The 18,071-nt window shown below is 37.6% G+C and overlaps 1 protein-coding gene across 1 annotated transcript in view; it reads right to left on the bottom strand.

The window, feature by feature from the left end:
- The window catches only part of LOC108736389 (baculoviral IAP repeat-containing protein 6), a 35,857-nt gene that overhangs the window by 12,840 nt on the left and 4,946 nt on the right, over positions 1-18,071 (bottom strand). Inside the window, exons 7-25 of the mRNA XM_025973380.1 lie at positions 16,710-17,976; positions 15,734-16,603; positions 13,600-13,721; positions 12,080-13,346; positions 11,126-11,973; positions 9,607-9,998; positions 8,017-8,373; positions 6,987-7,790; positions 6,159-6,491; positions 5,877-6,099; positions 4,850-5,802; positions 4,470-4,734; positions 3,994-4,223; positions 3,708-3,911; positions 3,409-3,645; positions 3,166-3,187; positions 2,613-3,004; positions 1,023-1,379; positions 1-796 (exon numbers count right to left, since the gene is read on the bottom strand). Coding sequence (XP_025829165.1) covers positions 1-796; positions 1,023-1,379; positions 2,613-3,004; positions 3,166-3,187; positions 3,409-3,645; positions 3,708-3,911; positions 3,994-4,223; positions 4,470-4,734; positions 4,850-5,802; positions 5,877-6,099; positions 6,159-6,491; positions 6,987-7,790; positions 8,017-8,373; positions 9,607-9,998; positions 11,126-11,973; positions 12,080-13,346; positions 13,600-13,721; positions 15,734-16,603; positions 16,710-17,976 — 9,939 coding nt within the window. The remainder of the gene's footprint in view (positions 797-1,022; positions 1,380-2,612; positions 3,005-3,165; positions 3,188-3,408; positions 3,646-3,707; positions 3,912-3,993; positions 4,224-4,469; positions 4,735-4,849; positions 5,803-5,876; positions 6,100-6,158; positions 6,492-6,986; positions 7,791-8,016; positions 8,374-9,606; positions 9,999-11,125; positions 11,974-12,079; positions 13,347-13,599; positions 13,722-15,733; positions 16,604-16,709; positions 17,977-18,071) is intronic.

The following is an 18,071-nucleotide window of genomic DNA, read 5'->3' as shown; positions in this document are numbered from 1 at the left end:
GAGTGGATGTGTGACACACTTTTTGGGTCCAGTCGAGGTTCTTCAACTGCTGTTTGTACAGATACGTCTTTTGGAGTTTCTTCTTGTAACTCGACCCAGATGTATCGTTCGTCTTTCCAGCTATTTCCCCAGTTACCCAATCCCACCTAGTCGCGTTCGGCAACATACCCTTATTCATATCCAGAAGCAGAGACAAGAAAAGCAACAGCCAACCAAGCAATGGACAGTCAATAGAGACAGCCAGCAAATTCTGCCTGTTTTCCGCTAAAGGCACTAACACTTCAGCTATCACTCGTAACGTTGCATCTACAACTGAGCTTCTGTCAGGACTCTTGCGTCCCAAGAAAGCCAATAGTACGAACAGCCTGTCTTGCGGAAACACATACGTGCACGACGAAGAGAACATGTTTTTTAATGTGTCTGCGATGAAGCTGTCCCAGAAGGGCTGCTTTCCGCACGACCGTAAAAGAAGTGTGGCTCCTAAAAGTTGTATACGAGAATTCTGAGCAACACACAATCCAGAGAACAGTTTTTGACAAGTGTCCAGATTAATTTCTGCAGTGCTATCAATGGACAGTAGCGAGTCCAGAAGTGCTTCAACAATACAGCATAGTTTATCGGTAGATGTACTGGATAATTTTAAAGCTGGCTGACTTGCATCGGATTTGTCATCGCTTACAACGTGATTGAGAGATTTGACGTTAGTAAGAGGGTTATTGACAGGGTGTAACATGTCTTCGATGCGGCGCATTACGCTGCGAACGGTATTAAGTTGTCGTTGGTATGTTACAGCTTCCTATAATAGGAGCAATATATTAGTTTTGATAACTAAAATTAAAATATAACAAAAACCGGTCTAAATTAAACGTAAATTAATAGAGACTCATTCCAAATCACAAACATAATTAAAAGGCAAACATGCGTTTCCACTCGATAATACCTACATAAGAATGTTTTTTAATTGCTTTAATTATAAGTCTTTTTTATTTAGTACACAAAAAAGATCTTGTAAAGAATCTTACCTGATAAGCTGTAATAATTTTAGAAACTTCGCCTCCTCCCAAAGTGCAACTTCCTGGCTCATTTTCCTTCATAATGCTCATGTATGTTGCGAAGTGAGAAGCATTGCTTACGTTCGAATTGAGAAAAGGTTGCAAGAAATTTTTCAGTTTTGTCGATGCCAGACTGTATCGGCATCCAACATCCTCCAGTAACATTGACAATACACCTAGTTGATTCTCAAGTTCTGTACACGTAGATTTCTGGCACTCTTCGTGTTCTTTGTTCGTCAGATGGGTTGTCACTAAATGCCCAAAGAAAGAACCGATTGGTATCCGGCATCTCGTCGTTGACATGCCATATCTCCCTACTGCTGTTATCTGACAAAGGAAAAACGAATGTTAATTTCTTCTTTCCAAACTGCACAATATAGGAATACGAGGAGCTTGATTATTTCTCAAAAAAGTTATCCACCAAATAGAACTCAAATTATCAAGGTTAATGGTATAAAAAGCCAGCCAGTAAATACTGATTTTGGAGTTCTACAGGACTCAATATTAGTAGTATTAATCCCTAAACTATATACTATATTCCCATAGCTACATCGGAATAACATTGTACTGAATATAAATGAGTATTTTTACATTTGGTAATTATAGATACTATTTACCAGATAACATAGAAATTATAATTAACGGTCAACATCTAAAAAGATGTTGAAAGCTGTAAATACCTTGGAGTAATATATATGTATAACTGCAACATAAACTAGGGATATCTATGTACATAATACATATATGTAATATTTTATACGGACAGTTGCTATAAGTGGAAGCTGTTCTAACAATGTGAAACAGATAGTCTCGTGTTCTTTATCCTCCGAGCCCCCAGCTCTGTTCTGCGCATCATTTGTACGCATACCTCATCACGTACTTTCATGAGTTGTAAGCGCATGCGCAGACAATTTTCGACTGCGCAAGATTAAGATATGTATATGAGAAATTTTAGACAAACATTTTATACATGTGAAATGTGTTATACTGGGTTTTGTATACCTGTAAACTCAAAATTTGTCCAACATAAAATCATGTGACCGTACATCCACCCTCCGATTTTATTTTGCCGATTGCCTAATCTGGTGCATTAAAAAATTGTATTTGCACATGAAAGCACGAGATGAGACTAGGGAATACGGTGGTTATTATTGCTTTTAGTTTTAAAATGTTACTCATTATTTTCGTTCTGTATTATACTTCTATTAGTAAGTAAAAGTCTGAACTGTTGAATCATTGAAAAAAAGGTTGGAATCGTTCGAAATGTCGTGTTACAGGCGTATGATAACGACACCGTGGATAGAGAAGATTAGAAATGAGGAGGTATTAGAAAGAGTAAGAGAACAGAGGGCTCTATGGAAATCAATAAGAAATAGGCAAGATAGGTTGGTAGGACACCTTCTCAGGCATGAAAGGCTAGTTAAGACATATTAGAAGCAGAAAAAAAAGTTAAGAGGAGTAGAGGCAGACATACATTACTGTTCACAAATAGTTAAGGATGTGGGATGTATTCGTTTTAAAAAAATGCGAAGATGATGATGAACAATGAAAATCACATACCTTTAAATATCTGCATAATGGCTGTGGTTGGAGGTCACTAAGGATCAAATTCTTCGTATTGATGTCGGAAGCGACTACAAGCCGAACGGCATCAACATCTTCACTCTTCACCCAGACATCTACCGATAAGGATACCAGATCGTGGCATGCAGGTATTAGTATGTCGGTCAAAAGGACCATCTGACCAAAATCGAGGGTAACAAATCTTCGTGCCCCCGAATGCATACGTTCTACGATAATTACTTGTTGTGGTGGAGTAATTAGTAGCTGTTGCCATGGTAATGTTTGGGGTGGAGAAAGGATCTGATCAACCCCGAACACTGGCTTATTAGTCTCAGAATTTATGCTACTACTGTCTGAATCGACCGATATTTCCCATGTCGTATCGGTAACTAAAAAAGATTTAAAAATTTTTCTTATTAAATTTCCAAGGTGCAAGAATGCCAATAGTACGAACAGCCTGTCTTGCGGAAACACATACGTGCACGACGAAGAGAACATGTTTTTTAATGTGTCTGCGATGAAGCTGTCCCAGAAGGGCTGCTTTCCGCACGACCGTAAAAGAAGTGTGGCTCCTAAAANAAATTTAAATATTTGACAGTAGAAAATTGAAGTATAGTCAACTCAACTAACACGAAACCCCATTAAAAGGTAAAAAGCAGTGGTATTTACAAAATTTTTTGAAATTATATGCATAACACCGTGTATTTCTAAAGATAATGAAAAAATATAAAATAATTATGTGCAACTATTAATTATTCTTTTAACCGTCCATCTACTGCTGAATTTAGTCTACACATACAAAAAAAAAATGTTTACCGGAATTGAGAAAACTCCTTAGAGCATCCTCTGTGTCAATAACTTGCAGTATGAACCAGAGCAAAGGTTCACTTAGTTGCGGGGCCTGCACTAGAAACATGAGCACCGGCTCGAGAACCAGTTCTTTATTCGACGCTTTTTTTGCTAAAGCAGCTAAGACGTGAAAGACCGCATCACCAACTGTTCCCGGTTCACCTAAGTCAGTAAATGCGCTCTAAAAAAGTATATTTTAGGCAGGTCAAATTACCAAATTGTTGAAATTGTAAAATAACTTACTTGCTGCGATATATTGGCCAACATCGAAAGTGATGACGCTTTGCAAGCTGCAAGACACTGACATAATCGGATTATACTCGGGTGATGCTGGAGTACGGTATCGGCCAAACAAGGCACGGTGGGGCCACTTTTCTCTTGCTGAATTTGTTCCGCTTTACTCTCATCCGTTTGAGATGTAACCACTGGCTCTGTATCCATTGCCTCCTGAACAACAATACAATTAACGCTATTCTTTATACAAAATTGTAAGAAAAAAATAAAAGCTAAGTGATAAATTAATGTTTACCGATTGTTCATTTGTACCAGGCAGAGGAGTTTGCACCAATTTTGCTTGTAATTTGAGCAATGAGATGAGCAAAAAGTCCCAGGAGACAGGCCGATCTTGTTTGTTTGATTCTGATCCCAAAACAGACGCTAATATTCCGCTAAAGAGATGCGAAGTAGGGTTCAAACGTTCGCCAATATTTACGCATCTAATTCTTTCTACATGAGAAATGTACGAATGAGCTAAAATTCCTGAAAGTAAAAAACAACGAAAATTGATTAAAATGATTATTTTGATTTGACTCATCTATATGATTCATTTTTTTTATACTGTATCCCGAATATTTATGAACGAACAGTTTCTTTTTAATTTTAGTAGCATATCCACTATTGCAGGAAAAAAAGAAAACGTGAAATCACTTTTTAATTAAATTATCAAGTAACAAAAATATTAGTATTATTTACCGACAAAACTCCTTAAATATGTTTTTTTCGTACCTGTACTTTCAAATATACTCATGGCAATGCTCAAGTCGGCATTAGAATAGTCAAGGTAACCCATTGACTGCAATAATTTACATTGCGCGTCCAAGGGCCCCTGTCTAGCGGCCAAAGGTCCATTTGGTTGTATAAGTTGATAAACAATCTTTAAAAGGAGACTTTTCAAGTTACTTCCTGGGTGACTACTAGGACTAACCACGTTACAACGCATTTGAAGTCGTACCAAAAAATCATGCAACGTCTTACAAAGAGATGGTCCCGCCTAAATAAGAAAGATAGTTAAAAACCCTTGTGAGCTTATAAAAAGAAATAATGATCACGATAAACAAATAGAACAGTAATTCAAGATGATTTCTTAATAAACATCTATTACTCACTAATCCTTTTTCAGAGAACACCAATCCACTACCAGATAGCAATCTCAGAAGCATTTGTGTAAAATCTGGATGTCCAACGATACACTGTGTCATTGCATACAATCCATAAGGATCAGACCACTGATTTGGCGACGTTCCTGTTTCATTATGAGTCATGTTACAGACAAGCGTTAGAGTCTGTAACGCGCTACACCAAGTCCTCAGAGACAAACCGGGACTCCATGCGATGGCAGAAACCAATGCGTTCACTGCATCCCCACTTAATCCCACGAATGGCATTACCGACGGATCGAATTTATCATCGGGACGAACACAATTCAACGTTAACCAGAGCTGAAGCACGTTTTCCATATTAGCCGGCGATTGCGAGTGCAGGTCACGGAATAGGGAATTAAAACAAGATATGAGCAAGTACCGGTTGGTCGCGGATGACTGGGGATGTATTTGCCATGGGGTAGTAAGTCTTGTAGGCCAAACGGTAGTTTCCTTCTGAAGTTCACCTTGAGGCACTGACGCGCTGACGTTCTGTACTAAGTTGCACGTTGTGGCTATAGTTAATTGTCGAAGGGCTATTTCGGCCGACATTTCAACATTATGTTCTAATCTTGCGTCCATTGCGGACGACGTAGCTAGACTAGGATGTGAACTTTTTGAAGAACGTTTCAGAAGATTACGGCCACGTTCGAGGATGTCGTCCAAGAAGTCTTCCAGCTCCGAATCGTCTGATTCATAGACGTAAGTTAGCTGACTACCACCTGCATTATTATTGCCTGATGCTCCTGCGGAATTTGAACCATTATTGGGATTCGCGGTAACATTATTCACGTTACTGTTTGCACTAGAAGTGTTCTCATTGTTATTTGTGGTTTTCCCCTGTTTCGAAGCGGGCTCAAATATGAAACCGTCGTCGAAAATGAACGATTCGCACAAACTTTCCACATCTGTGATAAGATCTAAAAATATAAAAGATATTACATTTCAGTATAAATAGGTCGTGTATCATTCAAACTCGAACATTAAAACTTACCAGATGGTGTCCATGCATTTGTGGAAGGATTGTCTGTTTCCATATCAGTTTCGGAAGATGTAGGTTTAGTAACTTCTAGAGCGTCTTGTAATAGACAAGCCAAGGCATGGGGAGCCCATGGCAATTCCGATCCTATACAAATCTTAACTAACTTTAACAGATGATCTTCGTTCATTAATTGACCAAGTCTTAAACGAGCTAAACTTATCAATCTCGCTATAACCTACGTAGAAGATAAATATTTTTTTAAAAATTAGGCCACAATAGACATACCATTCTTACCTTGCAAGATAAAAGAAACATGTCAGCACTACATGAATGATCAACAGATAATAAAAGAGAGATAAGGCATTTGGCAACTACTAAACAATGGATGCAATCGAGCTGCTGAGAGGGCAAGGAGGACCACTGTTTATTCTCTTGAGGTTGGGACGGCTCTCTCCTACGTTTCGTTTGTTTGCTTGAACCGTTATTGTCTGAATCAGTCAGAGATTTTGAAGCATCCTTCAAAACTTTATAGTGCTTCATCTTTTTGAAAATATGTTCCTGCTGTTTCAAAGCTGCCTCTAGTTTTGATGTTAAATGTGCAGCTTGACTAGATAACGCCGATAAAGCCTAAGGAAAAGTTACAAATCATACATTTACAAACTATTCTTTACACAATTACATAATTTTAGAATAGATTCGAGGATTAGAGAAAGGTTAAAGGACGAAGAAAAGAATTGGAAGGAAAAAATATGAAAAGGTGGAAATACTTTGCCGTTTCATAAGAAATTAAATAAAAAGAAAAGCAGCATGAATGTACAGATAAATTACTTCAAATAACTTGTATTTCAAAAAAAATTCAAATGATTAAGAATAAATACTAATTTTAAAGTGTAATTAAACAGTTTATTATTTGATTAATCTATATACTTCATTAAAGGCTCTATTGTATAATAAATACCATTTAGTTTTTAAATGAATGTTTTTATTGATCAACTATTCATTGGTAACGCCTCGTTTTATGCATTAACTTAATTCTGAATGAATGCCCATTTATTTACTTTCTTGTTTCAATTAAAAAAGAATTTTGGGCAAATAAAACCAATCTTCTAGTATCGTACAAACCTGTACCTGAGTGGATGTGTGACACACTTTTTGGGTCCAGTCGAGGTTCTTTAACTGCTGTTTGTACAGATACGTCTTTTGGAGTTTCTTCTTGTAACTCGACCCAGATGTATCGTTCGTCTTTCCAGCTATTTCCCCAGTTACCCAATCCCACCTAGTCGCGTTCGGCAACATACCCTTATTCATATCCAGAAGCAGAGACAAGAAAAGCAACAGCCAACCAAGCAATGGACAGTCAATAGAGACAGCCAGCAAATTCTGCCTGTTTTCCGCTAAAGGCACTAACACTTCAGCTATCACTCGTAACGTTGCATCTACAACTGAGCTTCTGTCAGGACTCTTGCGTCCCAAGAAAGCCAATAGTACGAACAGCCTGTCTTGCGGAAACACATACGTGCACGACGAAGAGAACATGTTTTTTAATGTGTCTGCGATGAAGCTGTCCCAGAAGGGCTGCTTTCCGCACGACCGTAAAAGAAGTGTGGCTCCTAAAAGTTGTATACGAGAATTCTGAGCAACACACAATCCAGAGAACAGTTTTTGACAAGTGTCCAGATTAATTTCTGCAGTGCTATCAATGGACAGTAGCGAGTCCAGAAGTGCTTCAACAATACAGCATAGTTTATCGGTAGATGTACTGGATAATTTTAAAGCTGGCTGACTTGCATCGGATTTGTCATCGCTTACAACGTGATTGAGAGATTTGACGTTAGTAAGAGGGTTATTGACAGGGTGTAACATGTCTTCGATGCGGCGCATTACGCTGCGAACGGTATTAAGTTGTCGTTGGTATGTTACAGCTTCCTATAATAGGAGCAATATATTAGTTTTGATAACTAAAATTAAAATATAACAAAAACCGGTCTAAATTAAACGTAAATTAATAGAGACTCATTCCAAATCACAAACATAATTAAAAGGCAAACATGCGTTTCCACTCGATAATACCTACATAAGAATGTTTTTTAATTGCTTTAATTATAAGTCTTTTTTATTTAGTACACAAAAAAGATCTTGTAAAGAATCTTACCTGATAAGCTGTAATAATTTTAGAAACTTCGCCTCCTCCCAAAGTGCAACTTCCTGGCTCATTTTCCTTCATAATGCTCATGTATGTTGCGAAGTGAGAAGCATTGCTTACGTTCGAATTGAGAAAAGGTTGCAAGAAATTTTTCAGTTTTGTCGATGCCAGACTGTATCGGCATCCGACATCTTCCAGTAACATTGACAATACACCTAGTTGATTCTCAAGTTCTGTGCACGTAGATTTCTGGCACTCTTCGTGTTCTTTGTTCGTCAGATGGGTTGTCACTAAATGCCCAAAGAAAGAACCGATTGGTATCCGGCATCTCGTCGTTGACATGCCATATCTCCCTACTGCTGTTATCTGACAAAGGAAAAACGAATGTTAATTTCTTCTTTCCAAACTGCACAATATAGGAATACGAGGAGCTTGATTATTTCTCAAAAAAGTTATCCACCAAATAGAACTCAAATTATCAAGGTTAATGGTATAAAAAGCCAGCCAGTAAATACTGATTTTGGAGTTCTACAGGACTCAATATTAGTAGTATTAATCCCTAAACTATATACTATATTCCCATAGCTACATCGGAATAACATTGTACTGAATATAAATGAGTATTTTTACATTTGGTAATTATAGATACTATTTACCAGATAACATAGAAATTATAATTAACGGTCAACATCTAAAAAGATGTTGAAAGCTGTAAATACCTTGGAGTAATATATATGTATAACTGCAACATAAACTAGGGATATCTATGTACATAATACATATATGTAATATTTTATACGGACAGTTGCTATAAGTGGAAGCTGTTCTAACAATGTGAAACAGATAGTCTCGTGTTCTTTATCCTCCGAGCCCCCAGCTCTGTTCTGCGCATCATTTGTACGCATACCTCATCACGTACTTTCATGAGTTGTAAGCGCATGCGCAGACAATTTTCGACTGCGCAAGATTAAGATATGTATATGAGAAATTTTAGACAAACATTTTATACATGTGAAATGTGTTATACTGGGTTTTGTATACCTGTAAACTCAAAATTTGTCCAACATAAAATCATGTGACCGTACATCCACCCTCCGATTTTATTTTGCCGATTGCCTAATCTGGTGCATTAAAAAATTGTATTTGCACATGAAAGCACGAGATGAGACTAGGGAATACGGTGGTTATTATTGCTTTTAGTTTTAAAATGTTACTCATTATTTTCGTTCTGTATTATACTTCTATTAGTAAGTAAAAGTCTGAACTGTTGAATCATTGAAAAAAAGGTTGGAATCGTTCGAAATGTCGTGTTACAGGCGTATGATAACGACACCGTGGATAGAGAAGATTAGAAATGAGGAGGTATTAGAAAGAGTAAGAGAACAGAGGGCTCTATGGAAATCAATAAGAAATAGGCAAGATAGGTTGGTAGGACACCTTCTCAGGCATGAAAGGCTAGTTAAGACATATTAGAAGCAGAAAAAAAAGTTAAGAGGAGTAGAGGCAGACATACATTACTGTTCACAAATAGTTAAGGATGTGGGATGTATTCGTTTTAAAAAAATGCGAAGATGATGATGAACAATGAAAATCACATACCTTTAAATATCTGCATAATGGCTGTGGTTGGAGGTCACTAAGGATCAAATTCTTCGTATTGATGTCGGAAGCGACTACAAGCCGAACGGCATCAACATCTTCACTCTTCACCCAGACATCTACCGATAAGGATACCAGATCGTGGCATGCAGGTATTAGTATGTCGGTCAAAAGGACCATCTGACCAAAATCGAGGGTAACAAATCTTCGTGCCCCCGAATGCATACGTTCTACGATAATTACTTGTTGTGGTGGAGTAATTAGTAGCTGTTGCCATGGTAATGTTTGGGGTGGAGAAAGGATCTGATCAACCCCGAACACTGGCTTATTAGTCTCAGAATTTATGCTACTACTGTCTGAATCGACCGATATTTCCCATGTCGTATCGGTAACTAAAAAAGATTTAAAAATTTTTCTTATTAAATTTCCAAGGTGCTTAGATTTATAATAATAAAGAGGAGTGTAATTACAAATTCTATGATTTACATTGTTGTAGTACTATTATTAGTACTACTGTCATCCTTTTTCTCAATTTTAATAGTTTAAAAATGGAACCAGCTATATCAAAGACAACATATGAAATTATTTCAGCTGGGCAGAGCTTTAGTGCTTTGCGCTTGAATTAACTTAACTTCAATTTTTATTTATTTCCGTAACGTCACATGTCATTAAGTGAACCATATTATTATTAGAGAGAAAANAGCAACAATTAATAAAATAAAACATATATATCACATAGTGGAATGAACTACTAATTCATTAAATAAGAGAGCGGAAAAGTAATCCAGTGGTCGTTTAACAGAGGGGCAATTTAGGCTTTTAGAGTAGAATAGAAGTGAATGAGACAAATTGATGTTTACAGTTAAATTACTACTGTTCAAAATATGTAAGAGCTGATAAAAATATTTTCGCACGTGCTCTCATTTTTGCTAGGTACAGAAGAAAAAATGTAAAACAATATATGTATGTCAAGTTAAAGTTTTCGATTTAAAAAAGATTTCGAGCTATGGAAGTTCGATAGTAATTATAAATATCCCAAACTTTAAATATTATGACCCTTGCAAAAAGTTAAAATAAAAACCATCGTATACAATAATAATTTTTTATGGTAATTTCATTAATTTTTTCAATATGCATTGCGCAGACACATGAAAAATTAATTGACACTCTAATACCGCTTAATTACGATCTAATGTCATGCAATTTGATTAATTTTAGTTTAGAATTGTCTAAAACAAAGTATTCCTTTAAAATTTACCAACATGTAGGTTACTAAAAGTATAAAAGTCCATAACTTTCGCTATGATTTAAAAAATGAATTACTTAATTTCTCTTATTTGCATTATTCCAATAAATTAAAGATAATTTTTAATTTTTTTCGTTAAATAATTAACTTCAAATTACTTTACCTTCAGTTCGTCCTTAAGACTTTTAAGTTAAAATTATGATGTTTGTGGATCAAATACTTATATTAGGAATATTATTTAAATGTTTAACACAAATAGAAGATTGGACTTACTCATTTTAATTTTAGAAAATTCGTCAGTCTTGAGATTGTCAGTGTACAAGATCATATTGCAGAATCCATCGAAGAAAGAAGCATTGCTGTTATTACTGCTCCCCTGCCCATTACTGGCCTCTTTCCCCGGATTATGAACATAAATAGCTTCCGGTTCGCTCATAAACGTTTCAACTTCTACCTTTTTCGTCCCACTATTTACAGAAGGTTGTGTCCCCGACACCGGTATTGGAATTATACTGTTGACAAAGTTATTCCCATTCGAATCCGCTCTTTCTAATCTTGTACCTTCGCTGGCGGATACACAAGTGAAATGTAACGGTTCCGTCTCCAATAGTCCCCTTATCATTTTGGTGGAAGCAACGTTCTTCAATTTGATTTTATTATCGCCTTTAGAAACAGACAAGACTTCTTTCGGATCCAACGTTTCTTTATTACATGTAAAATTCGTATGGAAATCCGTCGATGGAATTGCTGATGTGTCTCCAGCCACAACAGACGCATAGGTAACTGCTACACTTGTGGCTTTAACGGAGGGTGGTGGCTCAATGTCGAATAATTCTGGCTCTAATGGAATCCCGTAGAGGCCGTAGCGACTACGCAATAGCAGGTGATAAGGATTGGTACGAGCATGGATCTCTTCAGATAGTTTGGAAAGAAGCGATACACACTTGGAAGTTATGTGAGCGCATTGATCGGGCTGCGCCACTTTAAACAAGAGGTTTACAATCCACTGAAGACTACTAGCTGATTGGACACGATCTATCGATTCCAGGATGACTAGAAGGACACTCAAGATGCACGAATCGAATCGTTTGCCTATTTGCTCGTTCATATTACGTGCGCCACTATAAAAATACAATACAATTATAAATAGTTACTAAAACAAAGACTTTAATCAGTAACAACACTAAATTATTTGTACAATAGTTAATGAATGTAGTTTTAACTTACTTGCTACAAATGATCATCAATTTAGCACATTTATGTGAGATGGATCTATTCGCGAGCAACAGACATTGCCTCAGGAGTCCTGGTAAATTCGTCTCCACTATCTTCAAAAATTCAATTTGTTGATTAGGCGGTTCTCCGTTACAGCTTCTGTTTCGCGTCATACGAATGGCCGCAATCCAATTTAATATGTCCATGGCACGGCTCTGTCTATCTCTGTACGAACCTCCGGCAGTCACTATCGTAACCAAAGATTGCACGAACACGTTCGACTCCAGCATCGCGCTCCGTTGCATTTTTTCGTTAGAAATATCCACATGTTTAACTGTATACACAGTAACACTGACTTCTTGCAAACAGTCACAGCCCATGTAGAACTCGCCTTTGTTAGAGCTTAGCGAAGATCCACCTGCTGCTGCACTGACCCCACTAGCAACGCGTCTACTACGTGTTGCGTTGGCGAATCTTGTACCACCTTCTTCTTTCACAAAAACCGATTTGATATGTAATAGTAGAGTGCGCACTCGAGATTTGAATAAGCGAGGGCTAGTTAATGTTACACAACCCCCTTGGTCTGTAAGATCCAGACTGGTTGCAATATCAACTGGTCCAGCCAATATATCTGCCTTATGGGCTCGAAGGTATTCTTGGGACGTCACCGGGTTATTATTTGCCCACTGGAGTGCTTCGAATGTGATCGCATCGTCTACACCAAACTTTACATTTTTCCTATGACCTATACTATTGGTATTTTGTTTCAGGAGTGTTATCTCAACATGTGGTAATACCGATGAACCATGAAGGGCAAAATGAACATCCACATGACCCACACAAGTAGGAGAAGGCAAAGTCAGTTCAAATACATGCTCGTCCCATGTGGTGGTGTCAGTTTGAAGACGCCACGTCTTAGTGTGTTGTTCGTTTTCCGTTTGTATGTGAGGATGGCGTCGTTGTCTTTGTGCCTGCTGCATTTCACTCCAGCAGGGGGGGACAACCGCACAATAGCCCACTTTGATCGGTTCGAACAGGCATAGCGATTGAAGTCGTCTTAGATCTTCTAGCTTTATGTCACCCACTGATTCGTGGAAATAGTAGGGCATTTCAGAACCGCTGGAAGATTCAGTAGGATGTGAACCTGCTAACTGGGAATCGATTGACAAACCCAACATATCTTCGTCGTCGTGATCTTCAATAGAATCGCTATCGTTATCTTTTAAAGCGTAAAAGTGTAGCGAACCCTTCTTTGTAGATGCGCACAGCCGTTCCAAACCTATAAAAAAAGATATAAGGTGTATAAATATAAATTGGTGTATGTATGTATGTATGTAAGCTGCGTCGCAGATTCAGTTTGATAGGTTGATATATTCGTGAGGCCCTTGTTAAACATTTTAAAATGCTACAGCCTGTACCTCAGGGTTGGCACGTTTAAAACAAAGTATTTTAAAANCAGCTATCACTCGTAACGTTGCATCTACAACTGAGCTTCTGTCAGGACTCTTGCGTCCCAAGAAAGCCAATAGTACGAACAGCCTGTCTTGCGGAAACACATACGTGCACGACGAAGAGAACATGTTTTTTAATGTGTCTGCGATGAAGCTGTCCCAGAAGGGCTGCTTTCCGCACGACCGTAAAAGAAGTGTGGCTCCTAAAAGTTGTATACGAGAATTCTGAGCAACACACAATCCAGAGAACAGTTTTTGACAAGTGTCCAGATTAATTTCTGCAGTGCTATCAATGGACAGTAGCGAGTCCAGAAGTGCTTCAACAATACAGCATAGTTTATCGGTAGATGTACTGGATAATTTTAAAGCTGGCTGACTTGCATCGGATTTGTCATCGCTTACAACGTGATTGAGAGATTTGACGTTAGTAAGAGGGTTATTGACAGGGTGTAACATGTCTTCGATGCGGCGCATTACGCTGCGAACGGTATTAAGTTGTCGTTGGTATGTTACAGCTTCCTATAATAGGAGCAATATATTAGTTTTGATAACTAAAATTAAAATACAACAAAAACCGGTCTAAATTAAACGTAAATTAATAGAGACTCATTCCAAATCACAAACATAATTAAAAGGCAAACATGTGTTTCCACTCGATAATACCTACATAAGAATGTTTTTTAATTGCTTTAATTATAAGTCTTTTTTATTTAGTACACAAAAAAGATCTTGTAAAGAATCTTACCTGATAAGCTGTAATAATTTTAGAAACTTCGCCTCCTCCCAAAGTGCAACTTCCTGGCTCATTTTCCTTCATAATGCTCATGTATGTTGCGAAGTGAGAAGCATTGCTTACGTTCGAATTGAGAAAAGGTTGCAAGAAATTTTTCAGTTTTGTCGATGCCAGACTGTATCGGCATCCGACATCTTCCAGTAACATTGACAATACACCTAGTTGATTCTCAAGTTCTGTGCACGTAGATTTCTGGCACTCTTCGTGTTCTTTGTTCGTCAGATGGGTTGTCACTAAATGCCCAAAGAAAGAACCGATTGGTATCCGGCATCTCGTCGTTGACATGCCATATCTCCCTACTGCTGTTATCTGACAAAGGAAAAACGAATGTTAATTTCTTCTTTCCAAACTGCACAATATAGGAATACGAGGAGCTTGATTATTTCTCAAAAAAGTTATCTACCAAATAGAACTCAAATTGTCAAGGTTAATGGTATAAAAAGCCAGCCAGTAAATAGTGATTTTGGAGTTCTACAGGACTCAATATTAGGAGAACTGTTGTTCATACTGTACGTAAATGACTTATTAACTCCGCAGTCGAATTTAATTGCTTTAGCTGATGATACGGCAGTTTCGCGAGTAGACAAACTTGGACTAAATTAGTAGTATTAATCCGTAAACTATATACTATATTCCCATAGCTACATCGGAATAACATTGTACTGAATATAAATGAGTATTTTTACATTTGGTAATTATAGATACTCTTTACTAGATAACATAGAAATTATAATTAACGGTCAACATCTAAAAAGAGTTGAAAGCTGTAAATACCTTGGAGTAATATATATGTATAACTGCAACATAAANTTAATATACTGTAGAAAAAAAATACATCATCAGAACATCTGTGAAGCAACAATTAATAAAATAAAACATATATATCACATAGTGGAATGAATTACTAATTCATTAAATAAGAGAGCGGAAAAGTAATCCAGTGGTCGTTTAACAGAGGGGCAATTTAGGCTTTTAGAGTAGAATAGAAGTGAATGAGACAAATTGATGTTTACAGTTAAATTACTACTGTTCAAAATATGTAAGAGCTGATAAAAATATTTTCGCACGTGCTCTCATTTTTGCCAGGTACAGAAGAAAAAATGTAAAACAATATATGTATGTCAAGTTAAAGTTTTCAACTTAAAAAAGATTTCGAGCTATGACAGTAGTGTAGTAGTAGTACTAACATGTAGGTTACTAAAAGTATAAAAGTCCATAACTTTCGCTATGATTTAAAAAATGAATTACTTAATTTCTCTTATTTGCATTATTCCAATAAATTAAAGATAATTTTTAATTTTTTTCGTTAAATAATTAACTTCAAATTACTTTACCTTCAGTTCGTCCTTAAGACTTTTAAGTTAAAATTATGATGTTTGTGGATCAAATACTTATATTAGGAATATTATCTAAATGTTTAACACAAATAGAAGATTGGACTTACTCATTTTAATTTTAGAAAATTCGTCAGTCTTGAGATTGTCAGTGTACAAGATCATATTGCAGAATCCATCGAAGAAAGAAGCATTGCTGTTATTACTGCTCCCCTGCCCATTACTGGCCTCTTTCCCAGGATTATGAACATAAATAGCTTCCGGTTCGCTCATAAACGTTTCAACTTCTACCTTTTTCGTCCCACTATTTACAGAAGGTTGTGTCCCCGACACCGGTATTGGAATTATACTGTTGACAAAGTTATTCCCATTCGAATCCGCTCTTTCTAATCTTGTACCTTCGCTGGCGGATACACAAGTGAAATGTAACGGTTCCGTCTCCAATAGTCCCCTTATCATTTTGGTGGAAGCAACGTTCTTCAATTTGATTTTATTATCGCCTTTAGAAACAGACAAGACTTCTTTCGGATCCAACGTTTCTTTATTACATGTAAAATTCGTATGGAAATCCGTCGATGGAATTGCTGATGTGTCTCCAGCCACAACAGACGCATAGGTAACTGCTACACTTGTGGCTTTAACGGAGGGTGGTGGCTCAATGTCGAATAATTCTGGCTCTAATGGAATCCCGTAGAGGCCGTAGCGACTACGCAATAGCAGGTGATAAGGATTGGTACGAGCATGGATCTCTTCAGATAGTTTGGAAAGAAGCGATACACACTTGGAAGTTATGTGAGCGCATTGATCGGGCTGCGCCACTTTAAACAAGAGGTTTACAATCCACTGAAGACTACTAGCTGATTGGACACGATCTATCGATTCCAGGATGACTAGAAGGACACTCAAGATGCACGAATCGAATCGTTTGCCTATTTGCTCGTTCATATTACGTGCGCCACTATAAAAATACAATACAATTATAAATAGTTACTAAAACAAAGACTTTAATCAGTAACAACACTAAATTATTTGTACAATAGTTAATGAATGTAGTTTTAACTTACTTGCTACAAATGATCATCAATTTAGCACATTTATGTGAGATGGATCTATTCGCGAGCAACAGACATTGCCTCAGGAGTCCTGGTAAATTCGTCTCCACTATCTTCAAAAATTCAATTTGTTGATTAGGCGGTTCTCCGTTACAGCTTCTGTTTCGCGTCATACGAATGGCCGCAATCCAATTTAATATGTCCATGGCACGGCTCTGTCTATCTCTGTACGAACCTCCGGCAGTCACTATCGTAACCAAAGATTGCACGAACACGTTCGACTCCAGCATCGCGCTCCGTTGCATTTTTTCGTTAGAAATATCCACATGTTTAACTGTATACACAGTAACACTGACTTCTTGCAAACAGTCACAGCCCATGTAGAACTCGCCTTTGTTAGAGCTTAGCGAAGATCCACCTGCTGCTGCACTGACCCCACTAGCAACGCGTCTACTACGTGTTGCGTTGGCGAATCTTGTACCACCTTCTTCTTTCACAAAAACCGATTTGATATGTAATAGTAGAGTGCGCACTCGAGATTTGAATAAGCGAGGGCTAGTTAATGTTACACAACCCCCTTGGTCTGTAAGATCCAGACTGGTTGCAATATCAACTGGTCCAGCCAATATATCTGCCTTATGGGCTCGAAGGTATTCTTGGGACGTCACCGGGTTATTATTTGCCCACTGGAGTGCTTCGAATGTGATCGCATCGTCTACACCAAACTTTACATTTTTCCTATGACCTATACTATTGGTATTTTGTTTCAGGAGTGTTATCTCAACATGTGGTAATACCGATGAACCATGAAGGGCAAAATGAACATCCACATGACCCACACAAGTAGGAGAAGGCAAAGTCAGTTCAAATACATGCTCGTCCCATGTGGTGGTGTCAGTTTGAAGACGCCACGTCTTAGTGTGTTGTTCGTTTTCCGTTTGTATGTGAGGATGGCGTCGTTGTCTTTGTGCCTGCTGCATTTCACTCCAGCAGGGGGGGACAACCGCACAATAGCCCACTTTGATCGGTTCGAACAGGCATAGCGATTGAAGTCGTCTTAGATCTTCTAGCTTTATGTCACCCACTGATTCGTGGAAATAGTAGGGCATTTCAGAACCGCTGGAAGATTCAGTAGGATGTGAACCTGCTAACTGGGAATCGATTGACAAACCCAACATATCTTCGTCGTCGTGATCTTCAATAGAATCGCTATCGTTATCTTTTAAAGCGTAAAAGTGTAGCGAACCCTTCTTTGTAGATGCGCACAGCCGTTCCAAACCTATAAAAAAAGATATAAGGTGTATAAATATAAATTGGTGTATGTATGTATGTATGTAAGCTGCGTCGCAGATTCAGTTTGATAGGTTGATATAT

This window comes from Agrilus planipennis, unplaced genomic scaffold (assembly GCF_000699045.2).
Source record: "Agrilus planipennis isolate EAB-ADULT unplaced genomic scaffold, Apla_2.0 scaffold149, whole genome shotgun sequence".
In the NCBI taxonomy this organism is placed as follows: domain Eukaryota; kingdom Metazoa; phylum Arthropoda; class Insecta; order Coleoptera; family Buprestidae; genus Agrilus; species Agrilus planipennis.
This window is presented reverse-complemented; position numbering and strand designations above follow the sequence as displayed.